At 39.8% G+C, this 13,161-nt stretch overlaps 2 protein-coding genes across 2 annotated transcripts; one reads left to right on the forward strand and one right to left on the reverse strand.

Annotated features, from left to right (window-relative positions):
• Nucleotides 1-2,919: 2,919 nt before the first annotated feature.
• On the reverse strand, nt 2,920-4,575 carry LOC149565593 (uncharacterized). The gene is made up of 2 exons (XM_089816353.1): nt 3,595-4,575; nt 2,920-3,357 (listed from the first exon to the last, which is right to left on the reverse strand). The coding sequence occupies exons 1-2, from the start codon at nt 4,573-4,575 to the stop codon at nt 2,920-2,922; spliced, it is 1,419 nt and encodes a 472-aa protein (XP_089672479.1).
• A 341-nt stretch (nt 4,576-4,916) lies between these two features.
• LOC149565594 (uncharacterized) lies at nt 4,917-12,872 on the forward strand. Its single transcript, XM_089819117.1, has 11 exons — nt 4,917-5,862; nt 7,594-7,655; nt 7,767-7,828; nt 7,919-10,606; nt 10,708-10,780; nt 10,877-10,996; nt 11,086-11,187; nt 11,459-11,515; nt 11,625-11,681; nt 11,765-11,871; nt 12,491-12,872. Exons 1-11 carry the CDS (start codon nt 5,700-5,702, stop codon nt 12,594-12,596), a joined length of 3,597 nt encoding a protein of 1,198 aa, XP_089675243.1. The 5' UTR covers nt 4,917-5,699; the 3' UTR covers nt 12,597-12,872.
• Nucleotides 12,873-13,161: the final 289 nt, after the last annotated feature.

Below are 13,161 nucleotides of genomic sequence, written 5' to 3' on the forward strand. Positions count from 1 at the left end.
TCTGGATCCTTCTTATCGAAACGTTCAACTAATCTATCCACAAAGTCCTGATACGTTGTTATCTGGTTGTGTTGCAAAGTAACCATTCCATGTGACCACCAGTCATGAGCTGTGCCTTCCAGATGCAAGGTAGCATATCTGATGGCATCTATTTCAGACATAGGCCTTAACGCTAGAAAGGTGTCCAACTTATGAATCCAAGCTTGTGCTGTCATCTGACCACTACCATCGAAAAAGGGTAAAGTAAGTTTACTGACAGCTCGCTGTAACTCACTATCATAACCTCCTCTAGGTCTCCTATTCTGGTGGCTATTCCTCATATGTTCCCTTCTTTGGTTTAAATATTGATCGAAGTTCAATAATTCACGCACATGCGGGGGGTAATGCCTGCCATTCTGCCGTAGCAACCCTAAGATCATCCTGAAAATCTTTTGGTACATCGTCTTCTCCCATCTCCTGAGCCTCTTCCCTTAGGAAGGTGGGACGAGTAGGCCTATTTGGTGTCCATGATCTGCGCCTAGGAGCACCTTGTGATCCTGCTACACTCCTATCATCGTGATCAAATGTGCCTCTTCCTTGATCCTGAATCCTGGGCTGAATAACTCTTTCCATTATGGTAGTCAAAGCCTGTAGTGTCTGAGTTATTTCTTGTTGTCCGGTAGTCATGATTCTGTAAAATTCTCTGGTTTCATCATCATCGACTCTGGGAAATCTTGGTGGACTTTGTGTTTGTCTTTCACCCATATCTCCGTCCTTAAATATGGTTCTCTTGTGAATATAACACTGGGAATATGGTTGCATAAAAGTACTCTTACCCAATCAGGATGGCAGGACTACTGCTCTGATACCACTGAAATAACCCCTACAGGTTTTTCGCTTTTTTAACACCAAAAAGAACTCAAACTTTATGGGTTAGACATTTCGTCAAATACTTCGTGACAAGCTCGGTTATATTAATAATAATAACAACAACATTATTTGTGGATTTGTCTAAATGGATCACAGAATGACATGAAACAACATATAAACTTTCTACACAACTACAAAATCAACATTTGTAACCCTAAATTCATCAAGCTACCAACATATCTCATCCATGCAGAAGGCAAGAACGAATGCGACCTTTGAGAAGAACCCCAGCGCAGTATTGAAGAAGACGTGGTACTCTGGTTGTGGTGATAACAGGAGGATATTGCCTTCGGTTCTTGTAAGGAGGAGCACTTAAAGGTCCATTGTACAAGAGCTGATGAAATTTTGGACTAGTGTCTTTCTTGGATTCATACCAATGTCAGACTGTTGTTACCATGAACCGCCCTTGGCAACGAGTCTGGGATTTGACTAGCACTCGCTCCTTATTGTTTCATCTGCTTTCTGAATGCTCTGCATTGCCGCCCAAGTCTTCGTGTCCACAGTAATCCGGCGGCGAATGGTGAGGGAGCTCTGGTCGGATTCAGATCTGAGATTTTTCCTGTCTAAACCGTGATCCACAGAGTCGCCCAAGAGGAATGTTAGGCCCACGGGTCGCGGGGGGGAAATTGAACCGGTGTGCAGAGGTAAAATCCGAATGCTCTTTGCCCAATGCGATCCTTATTCCCTGCCGTCGGGTGACCCAGATAAGGTTACAACTAATCGACTCCTGATGCAATTTATGACAGCGTTAGCACTTGCGATCTGGGAGTAGAGCGCGATCTGGCAGTGAACGAATTTGCCTTTGTTGTGGTACTCGTTTGACTGGTGCGTTATTTTGTCAGCTCGCAGACGGTGGGTTTTTCCCCTGACGGCACTGATTTGTCTAGATGAAGTCGGACAGATATGAAGGAATTGATTATCTTTCAAATTCTCCAATTCTCAAGATTCCAAGAAGTCATTCCCCTTAACCTAATCTGAATATGTAGATAAGCCCAACATGAAATGGTTGGAGACCACTTCCCATGTGCAACCCTTCGGAAGATATCTCACTTCCTCAGTTATGCAGATCCAAGGGAGTTTTCGTTCCCGAAGATCAAATGAAATTTGCCGGCCGGAGACCACAAATTGCTCCAATATGATAAATAGTAGAATCCACAAAATCGCTTGTTCCAAATGGGAGCCCTATGTCCTCTATTTATTCACTTCGCTGAGAAGTTTCTGGAAGTTTTCCGGAATCATCTTTTATGATGTAAAACTTTATAAAATTAAATAAATAACTTTATAAAGTTAGAGTACAACCTTAATTTAATATTAGGACGAGTAGGCCCCACTTACTCAATTATTATTCTTCGAGAGCAAAATTGTAATTATCGGAAGACAAAAATGACCCTCTTCCCATAATCATTTGCCTACGAGAGTCGATGATAGGCAATCCCCTGTAAAGTTATGCCGCTAAAAAGGGGACATGACAGGGGGGCGGGGGAGGGAACACGCGGATTGAGGGGGAGATTTCAAAAAAAAAAAACAAAAACAAAAAAAAAACCAAATGATAAATAACAATGAAATTGCTCAAAAAAGAAAAAGAAAAAAAGAAGAACATAAAACCAAAAAAGACCAAATAATAAATAACAATAAGAATGAACTAAGAATGAGAAACAAAATATATAAATTAAAAAATTAAAAAATTAAAAAAAATCAAAATCAAGAGGATCACAAAGGAAAGAATGAACCTCGGGGACCACCATAAAATAAGAGAAAAAACAAGAACAAGGACATAGCTGAACACCGAAAGAGAAGGGTCATTAGAGAAGGAATGAAGAAACAAAGAAAGACAAGGGAAACAAAGGAACCAAAGATGGGGGCGTCCTAAAGATCCCGACAATAAAGAGAAAGGAAGGAGAAAAGAAGAAAAGGAAGAGAGCAATCACCGACCTCAAACAGGCCACCAACTAGGGAGAAACTAGGAGCAAGGAGGCGAGGGGAGACCGACGGACTCAGAACACCAAAGGATCAAGGTCGTTGGTCTTTAGTCAGCAAAGGAAGCCACGAAGGGTTTAAGGTCCACCCATCGTCTCTGTTGAGGTTGACAGGGTGACTGCTGATAACTATAGCTTCTTTGAGCTTCCTTTTAAAATAGTTGTCCTCCTTGGATACGATTTGGGCATCTTCTAAACAAATGTGGTGCTTAGTGGCTGACGAGTGCTCCGCTAAAGCAGACTGATGAACCCTGTCGTGTCTAATGTCGGCACTATGCTCCTTGATTCTAGTGCTGAAAGAGCGACCAGTTTCACCAATATACAGAATCCCACAAGAGCAAGAAACTTTGTAGACTCCTGATGCTGAAAAAACATCAATGGCATCTTTGAGAGCGGGGGTACGATTCTTGAGCCTAAACCAAGGTTTGAAGGCCACGCGTAGGCCTTTTCTGCTCAGAATCTTGGCAAGTTTCTAGGAGACCCCATCTATAAAGGGAAGTGACACAACAGCGGGAGGCGGAGAGGGGTTGGGTTGGGGAGGAGAGAGGGAAAAAAAGAAAGAGCGAGCACGGACAAAGGCCCTAGAGATTTGTTTGTGGGAGTACCCATTTAGTCTAAAGACTTAGCGGAGGTGGGTCAACTCCGAATTTAAGTGGTCATCATCACAAATCCTGAGGGCTCTTAAGGCTAAGGTCTTGAGCGTGCCAACTTTTTGGCTCGGATGGTGGTGAGAAGAAGCATGAAGGTACAGATCAATGTGCGTGGCCTTTCGAAACACTCGACGTCCCAGAGAGCCGTCTGGTTTCTTAATGAGTAAAATATCAAGGAAGGGCAATTGATTGTTGGTTTCAAGCTCTTTGGTAAAAGCAATGCTAGGAGAGATGTTGTTGAGATGAATGTGAAACTCTTCTAGTTTATCAATACCATGGGGCCAGCAAACATTGGTATCATCAACGTACCGCTTCCACCATTTAGGCTTGAGGAGGAAAGAGTGGAGGGCCAGCTCTTCAAAGTGCTCCATATAAAGGTTAGCAATAACCGGGGAGAGTGGGGAGCCCACGGCGACCCCATCCACTTGTTCAAAGAAAGTCCCTTGGAAGGAGAAGAAGGTGGACCTTAAACAAAGATCAACCAGATTAGCGATCTCAACATTAGTTTTCCTTTCCACAATACCAACGACGTCAGGAATAGGAACCTTCGTGAAGAGGGAGACCACATCAAAGCTAACCAAGATGTCATTCTCATCTAGTTTGGACTCTTTGATGAAGCTAACAAAGTGGGAGGAATCCTTGATGAAGGAGTTGGAATGGCCAAGAAGCGGAGAGATAAGCTTGGCAAGATGGGCGGCAAGATGGTAAGTGGGAGAACCTCTGGTGTCCACGATGGGTCTAAGGGGAATGCCAGTTTTGTGAATCTTGGGGACACCATAGATGCGAGGGGTTAACTCTTTGGACGGTAAAAGCCTCTTTTTTGTGACATCATCAAAAGAAGAGGAGGAAATGGCCCTTCTAACATTCTTGGAAATCTTAGAGCATGGGTTGAAGGAGAGGGGTTTGTACCTGCTAGAATCAGAGAGAAGGTCTGTCATTTTAGCAAGGTAGTCATGCCTATTCATAATGACAGTAGCATTGCCTTTGTCTGCTTTGACAAGTATAACATCGTTATTTTTCAAAAAATTGTTGAAGGCCATGGATTCTTTCTTCGAGGTGTTACGCTTAGGAGGTTTAGCATGTCTAAGTGTAACCGCACAGTCCTGCCGAATTTCATCAGCAACATCATGGGGGAGCGAACGGATGGCACTCAATCTCCACTAAGAAATCCACACGCGGAACCTCATGGGGGGCAAGGGCAAAATTGAGACCACGCTTGACAAAATTAAAGGTTAGCGGGTCAAGAAAAGCACTGGAAAGATTAACCACCAATTTGTTCTCCCAACCAGAAATGGTGGGGGCCACGCTTGCAAGGTTGACCGGGCTAGAAGTGGAAAAAGGGAGAGAATGGTTTGAGGGACGCTCCAAAAAGTTATTGGTTGTAACGAGAGGAGGGGTAGGCGGAGATCGCGGGCTCAAATGGGGAGAGGCAACATCAACCAAGATAGAATTAATGCAAGAAGGAGAGGAGTCAGAGAGGTTAGCGAAGGACGTACCCGGATGTAAATGCGATTGAACATCTTTATGCTGTTGGACGCCAAGTTGAGACACCCGCTGGTTACTAGCCGTTGGAGAGAAGGATCCGTTGGGAGGGAGTGACCGATGGGGGATCAATGCGAGCTCCTCTGTCTTCAGCGACTCCTGCTTCACGAGTTTAGGGGAGGATCTTGGCGAGAAGACAGAAAACACATTCCGCTGCGTGCTAGTAGAGTTGGAAAGTGGCGGCAATGATTTATACTTAGAAGGGTCAGCATGGGGGGAATTTTGCTTCGCTGGTGCAGGGGAAGGTATTGTGTCTATCGCCAGTACAGTCAGATGTTTCGCTGACAGCATCTGACAGTACTGTCAGCATCAAGTGCGCGCAGCAATCGTTTATACCTGCCCGGCTCGGTGCAGGGCCAAGATTTTGGGTGTTACAAGAGTGATTTTGATTTTATGTACATGATCCAGCTGTTTTCTTCCCGCCCGGTCCCATCCCTGTTGCATGGCACCTCGACAATTATTATAAATTGACGGGGCCTCGTTTGGACAAGCAACATGGAAATGTTGGATTTTTTGCATTCTTTGTCACTCATGGCGAGAGAGAAGTGAAGCGTCCATCAGGCCTGCATCTCTTTGTGTTTGGAGAGTATTTGAGATTGAGAGGCAGAGGTGAATTCACACCATGGAAGTGGAGGCTTTTCAGGAATGTTGGAAGGAAGAATCTCTCACCTTCGTGAGGGAAGAGTTTTATGAGAGTATTCAAGCTCCCAAGTGGTTTGATTTTACCCTTCCTGTCCCAGAGGAACCTCTAATTGACGACAATGCATGGTTTTGTGTTCGAGTTGGTATGTTCTATTCCATAACCTCATTGTGCTTTCATAGTTTTTTTTTTGTTCTTGTCATTGTTCCAGTAGTTTGCGTCAGATTTCTATCATACCCACTCCGAATTTCTTCATCTCTGCCTATCTTTCATGGCTTTTGAGGTTTTCGGGTCTAGGTCATTTAGGGGTTTCAGAGGCTTATGGGGATCTGAGGGGTTTGGGCGAACCCACTGAGGGATTAATGTTCTTCCGTCTCTTCTGTAGAGAGGGAAGTTGATGTTCCCACATGATCATTTGTAAGACGCGCAATCAAACGGTATCTTATTGGCCAAATCCATCGTTGGAAGAGAAAGTATATATCTCATGGTGGAGGGTGCATGAGATTTTATCTATCTAGAGAGTGTATACCTTCTAGATGAAATTTTAGTAGATTTGAAATTACCGCACTGAGTTAGACACACGGTTGATCTTTTTTCTTGGCAATGGGGTCACTAGAAAGAGCCAAGATGTCAGAAACTAATCAAATTAGGCAGCTTATTCCAGAAGAGCATTGTATTTTGACACACAAATTGTATAAAAAAACCAGGCATTCAGGTAGTTATTCATTAAAGGTCATACTTCAAACAGAGGTACCATATCATATAGGGACACATATCATGCATAGAAGGGATCGTTGAGGGTGGGACAATGAAACCTGCAGAGATCAGATTATACAGGGAGCGCACTATATCTATATTGTCAGAAAGCAGTTGTACTCTTATCCCCAAAAGCCCAAAAGGAAAGCAAAGGGAAATCGATCGTGGTTTGGATAATCTTTTTTCGGAAGTTCTGCCTAGAGTAGTCTTTGTTGTGAAAAATAATATCGGTGATTGTTTATAGGTTTTAAATGCTTTTTGAATTTGCATTATTTCATTCGTCAACGGATAGATAAATGAACAATTCTCTCTTTTTCCGATATCAAGTTGGTTGGATTTGCATTTTTGCATCAATGGAAACCATAATCTTCATCCCAAGAAAACTTTGAGCTCTGTCTGTTTCTCGAGTAAAAGGATTCTGTGTCCTCCACCTGGGGAGGTAGAAGTGCACTTGTGAGATTGTGTAATAGAGAGAACCTATCCAGTATCCAATGAACTTGGGAGATAGTTTCACCTCTCCCAGAAGAGGGGAAGTACACCACATTTCTCAAGCGGAGGAAGGACTAGGGATAGAGCCTATCCAATTTTACTCTTGGATGTTACATTGCTTGATTGAACAATGACAGGGTTCAAACTTGGTATTCCCCCCGTTGATCGCTGTAACTTAATGTGAGGGCTGATGAGGTCGCTTTGCTTCAGAATTAAAATATTGAGAATAAAGTTTGTATAGTTCAATGGCATGCATGGGCTAGTCGTCCTGATTTCATATTCAGAAGTATTCTGTAGATTGAATTAGGAACTTCAGGTGATGGGTTTAATAATATAATTCAGATTTACTAGAGATGGTCCCATTTCTCCTAATTGCATATTCTTTAGATGTAGTTTATCTAGATCTGCAGTTTGTCATTGTATCTTATTTGATTTTTCAACTCCACAATGATTACTATCTATTTGTGCATGAGATTGCTAATTTTTTGTTTCCAGTTCATTTATTAGGTCAAAAAATAATTTGTTTGTGATTGACTTAAACTTTTCTAGTTTGAATGATTCTATTTTATGTTATGAACTTATGTATAGAACGGAAACTTTTGATGTTGATTTGTTTTCTGTTCTGATTTAGGATGTGATCAGAAACATGGCATGCTCTTGGATCAAACACCTAAACCTTCTTACTTGCTGAAGGTTGGGATTATTTTATTCCTTTCGGTATACAATATCTCAATTGTTATATGTACTTGTTATTTGATGATTCTAACTAGAAGGATGACTGCTGATTTTCTGCCTTATATTCAGCCTCAAGCATCCAAATCTGTTGGGTTTCTTTCCAAGTCACCCACAATGGAGGGTAAATCCAGGTGAGGTCTATCATCATTTCATACACTTATTCTCTGGAGGCACTAACCATTAGTTCCCATGCTGACTTTGGCCTTGCATGCTGCTATCAGCGTTAGGCCAAGACTAAGAGCTCAGTTATCTACCCCAACTTCAAAGGGCAAGGACAGAACACCAGGGAAAGCAAAACCTACAGTTATGTCTGCTAGCAAACTTAGACATAAACAATGTGAGGAGAACGAGGATCCAAACTCAACAAATATTGGAACCCTTAATTGCAAACTGGTTGTCATTGGTGCTGAAGGCCTTTCATCTCTGAAACCATCATCCAATACAGATGGGTTGGACAGTTTAAAGGAGAATCCACCAGGTATCTTGACAGGAGAACAGGTAGTTCCAGCATCCGATATCAATTTAACGCCACAAAATCAATCTATCAATAAAGTCACTGCAGCCTTTTCCACACCCCGGATTAAGAAAAATCACTCAGTAAAAAGAGAACCCTTCAGAAGTAACCCAGCTTTGTCAAAGGGGACGAATACTGCTGCTAGAAGCAAAGCAGCTGCACCAAGGCGCATATTATTTGAAACTCCAACTAAATCTGTGAAGAAGACTCCGTCAAAAGACCTTACACCCGTGAGAAAACACTTTTCTAATCCTAAAAAACACGAACAGTTTGCTGCAAATGATAATAAATACTCTTCACCTGCAAAGGAAACTCCTAGGGTGTGTTTAACTCCTTGCAGTCTCCAGCCTAGTGAGTCTCCTCTTTCAAAGGTTCATAATTCCCCAAGTTCTTCAAAACCAAAAGATTCTAGAAAAGCAAGAAATCACCTTCGATCAAATAGAAAAGTCCTTGTCTCTGAACAAAGTAATGAGAAAGAAAGTTTAACAAGGGCAATTGTACAGGAAACGGATTTGGTACAGGGGAAGGTTGGAAGCACTTATACAGATGGAGGGTGTAGTCAGAATCAATCATCAATTAAACAGTCACACACTGGCAACAATGATGAACAGAATCCTCCAATATATCCTGGAGAAACTAGTAAAGAAGGAAATTCCAATTTAACTGGGAAGCATGAATCTCGAACGGAAGAACAATATGTGGCACAGCTTGCTTCTATAATTCCTGGCAAGCGATTAACCTATGGCATTAGTGAGATAGAAATCCAGAAAGCATCTGAGAGCTATGGTGCAGAGGAATCTACATCTAATCAAGATGAAGGAAATGGGGTGGAGTTCTTCAAAGATTTGAGAAAGGGCAAGGAAAACAAGAATCAAAATCATTCCGATGGGAAAATTGAGATAGCAAATCTCGAAGTTAGACAGAATGATGATCAGAGTAAATTTGATGAGGAAGCTGATGATCATCATCTAGAAATGAGAGGTCGTGAAGCTGAGATGAATTTGACCACAGAAAATAGAGTAGCTAGAGAACTAACATTGATAAAAAATTCGCTTCCTTCTGAATTAGTGTCCAACCTTCAAAATGAATCTGATGGGAAAAATGAGAAAGAAATTCTTAAAGACAAAAAGAATGATGATGAGCGTATTCAATATGTGATGCCTATTGATGGAAGTCTACAGGAGAAAGAAAAGAATGATGGTTCTGCTTCTGAGTCAGTGTTAAGTGGTAGAAATATAAGGGTGATAGAAACGACAGCTCAGAAAACTGAATTTGATGTGAAGCACAATGAACAAAACTTAGGAGACGGGGCTAATAAATTTGTTATGTGCTGCTCAGCTGCTGAAAACAAAGGATCCGATGCTGAAAATTCAATTATAATTTGGATGGGGTCTGAATCTGAGTCTAAACTTGAAGTTGATTCTGATCAGAGAGCTGAGACAAAAACTGAAGATGGAAAACTTGATGGGAAAGATGCATTAGATGTCGGACATAATGATAACAATCTAAAAGAACGAAAAACTGAAGTGATGAATTCTGGTACTGAAAACCAGAAAGTGGGTGAAGTTCTGACACTTTTTGACTTTGGGCATACAAGAGCCATGCTAGAAACTGGAGTTGTAGTTGAGTCTTCAAAGTTTGTGTCCAAGGCTATGGGAAAAAGGGATCATTTTTATCTGAAGAACAAGCAAAATTTAAAGGAGAATGAAGATCATGTTATATTTGATGAAGAGCATGACATCAGAGGAACAAAAGAAGGGAAAGCAGGGGAAGCCATTCAGTTGGAGTCTGATTTAAAATTTCAGAGCAAGAGATTCCACAAAGATGTAAGTTCAGATTCTAGGAAGTGTTTGGAGGTTATTGCGAATGTTGCAGTTCAATGTGTGAAAGAAGATAATAGTGATTCAATGCAAAAGATAGATAAAGATGACTTGGTACCTGAAAATGGCGAGAATGTAGGCCTTTCTTGCAACAAGCTAAAAGACCATACCATTAAGGTTGATATTTCTGATTCCGGGACTTGCCTTTCAGAGGTTAATCACCAGGTTCATCTTGTAGGAAATGAGATAATCAAAGCTGATGTCTGCCACACAAACTGTTTAGAAACTTTTGAGGATTACCGCCATGGAGGATCAAATTGTCTTCAATCAAAGCCCGATAGAAGTTCTCAGTTATTTATTTCAGGTTCCTTATGCAGTGAAGTTGTTTGTCAGCTACCTAGGAACCGTGACGAAACACCTCAAATTGCTGAACTCAAAAAAAATGAGGAGATTGGGTTGTTTGACAGAGATTGTTTCCCGCATTCAAAATCGGATGGAGCTGTTGGAATTTTAGCTGTTGCAGATTGTGCTGTAAACAAAGAAAATCTCTCCACTCCATCAAAAGGAGAGAAGAGGTAAGCTATCTATTCTCTTTATCATTTTCTTTGTATAAAGGAATTTGTATTTTGATCTAGAAACTCCAAAATTGATATGATTTCTTACAATCTTTCAACAGGACAAGTGGTGAGATGAACTCAAAGATAAATTGTTCTAATGGTGAAGCCTGTCAAGATGATAGTTGCTGCATGGTTGGCCTCCCAATTATTTCATTTATTGCTATATCAGTTTATCTTCACCTAGAAAAACATGCATGGTATATTAATTAATAATCTCTCTGTTAACAGGCGTTCTCCACATGCCAGACAGCACTGCCAACAAAAGTTTATGGTACATCTACACCACATGCATTCAACCATAAGAAGATTAAACCTACATTGCCTAAACCTTTTCGATTGAGAACTGCGGTATGCAAATGGTCTTTCTGGAAGAGAACAATTTTGGAATCTTATTATTACTTTACAGCAACCTATGATTTGTATGTTCTTTCTTGTAGGAAAGAGGAGAGCGTAAGGAGAACAGCCTCCACAAGAGAACACAAGTTGCGGAAGAAAATGAAACCTCGCCAATGAGGGCAATAAGGGCAAACAAAATGCAGGTTAGCCCCTTTCTTGGTAGTTTGAATTCACACTTAGGCAACTTAAATTTTGTGTAGCTTTGAGGAGAAGATAGACATGATTAAAATTTAGAAACCGTTAATGTTCTGGATCTAAATAAAACTTGTTATATAGACGATCATGCAAGGTAAAGGTCTTTCTTGAAGATAACTAATAACAGGTCTTTCATGAAGCTGTTTTCTAATAATTATGAGCTTAGAAACTTTAAATTCTGTAATCTTGATTGCTTTTCATAATTATTTTCCACAACAGGGTAACCACTCACATATTGATCCATCAAAGCACGGGAAACCTGAAACACCTAAATCTGTGAGTGTTTTGTGTGAAGCAACGCTTGAGGGCTTCATTATTTGGAGTTTCTCCTTATATCTATCACTAACACCCTCTTTTTATTTGAATGTTTTTTCTGATATGGTAGCATGAAGGGAAACTCAAATCCAGACCTAGGAATATTGATGTTGTCAAAGCAAAAATGGTAAACTGATTCCTATACTCTATGTTGACTTATTAAATAATTAACATGCTGAAATTTAAATGCTGACATAATTCAATCTCTAGTTGGATGACATAGGAGAAGAAATAAAAAGCATTCCAGAGGAGGCACTACACCATCGGCCTGTTGTTAAGATGCCAAACTTTTGCAAACCACCTTTCAAACCTATGAGGTGTCTTGCTCTCTCCTTTTCTTTTCAAAACTTCTAGAGTTTACATTATTTGTTGAATGTTGACCTTAAATTCTCTATAAAACCCCATTTCCTGTACTAACAACTTTGCTAGTAATTGTTGCTCTGCTCATTTTATTGAAAGCGAAGAGTATTTGTTCTTATAAAGCATAACCTCTAGGTTATGGTTGTTATCATCTGAAACGTAATATGCATCTAATTTGTATGCAGGACAGTAACATTGTGGCATCTAATTGATGATTTTATTCCATTCTAATATCTGATTCAGATGTTTCTTCTATCTTAATAAATTAACTAGAATTTGTGTTGATGATTTTATTCCATTCTAATATCTGATTCAGATGTTTCTTCTATCTTAATAAATTATCTAGAATTTGTGTTGATGATTTTATTCCATTCTACTATCTGATTCAGATGTTTCTTCTATCTTAATAAATTATCTAGAATTTGTGTTGAGTTATTTCTAAGGTAGCTAGTTTGGATTTTGTATCCTACGTAACTTTCTTTTAGAATAAAAAAGATTTGGCATGATCCAATGCGATCCGGGAAGCTTAAAGGACTAAAACTTACTTCACTGATCTGTTTGGTGATGATGTTATAGATCAACTAAAAAGCTGACAACACCCAAGGAGCCAAATTTTCATCCCATGCACTCCAAAAGGGACTGTACGAAAGGAGTGGAATCATCGGTCAGAGCTGCAGTTTGAATTTCAATCTGGTGTTTGTTCAATCATTCTTGAAATCGCGACAATTCTACGATTCTTTATTCTTATCAAGTGTAAAATAAGAGGCTTAGATGCGGATGTTGTAAATTATGTGCCCGAGATTTTATTGCTTGTATGTATATTTGAGCGTAATTCGTTCAGAGAAGCCTTTTCCAGCAGTCGAAGAATGTAATACTCTGCTGATGCAAAACAGTCTGTAAAGTAAATAATTTTTTTTTGAGAGTAATGACAATTTTTAGTAAGATAAGCATTATTAAAGTATTATTTATTAAATTTTGATTTATTTTAATATAATTAAAAAAAACGAAGTTGAAAAATGTATCATTCTATTGAAGGATTCGAATAGTATAGATTAGGTCTTTATTGTCTATTAAAATGATATTAAGGGTATTTATAAAAAAAAGTTTTTGAAAATTGTGTTAGTATGAATTATGTTATTCAGCGCAACGTTCCAATGTTTAATTCTCATATTTATTTGGGAAAGTTGAGTTTTTATTAAGTCTTTGAATGATTTTCTTTACATTAGGATATTTAATTATAAAAAATA

The sequence above is a fragment of the Cupressus sempervirens genome, chromosome 3, assembly GCF_028749045.1.
Source record: "Cupressus sempervirens isolate cs-2001-9-10 chromosome 3, ASM2874904v1, whole genome shotgun sequence".
Taxonomy (NCBI): Eukaryota; Viridiplantae; Streptophyta; class Pinopsida; order Cupressales; family Cupressaceae; genus Cupressus; species Cupressus sempervirens.

What these genes read in the sequence shown, in the direction of transcription:
- LOC149565593 (XM_089816353.1), bottom strand. Translation starts at nt 4,575, where the DNA reads ATGGCCTTCAACAATTTTTTGAAAAATAACGATGTTATACTTGTCAAA. An exon ending in ACCACCATCCGAGCCAAAAA is followed by an intron (nt 3,358 to 3,594) that starts GTTGGCACGCTC and finishes GGGGTCTCCTAG; the next exon opens with AAACTTGCCAAGATTCTGAG.
- LOC149565594 (XM_089819117.1), top strand. Translation starts at nt 5,700, where the DNA reads ATGGAAGTGGAGGCTTTTCAGGAATGTTGGAAGGAAGAATCTCTCACC. An exon ending in AACCTTCTTACTTGCTGAAG is followed by an intron (nt 7,656 to 7,766) that starts GTTGGGATTATT and finishes CCTTATATTCAG; the next exon opens with CCTCAAGCATCCAAATCTGT. An exon ending in AAGATGATAGTTGCTGCATG is followed by an intron (nt 10,781 to 10,876) that starts GTTGGCCTCCCA and finishes CTCTGTTAACAG; the next exon opens with GCGTTCTCCACATGCCAGAC.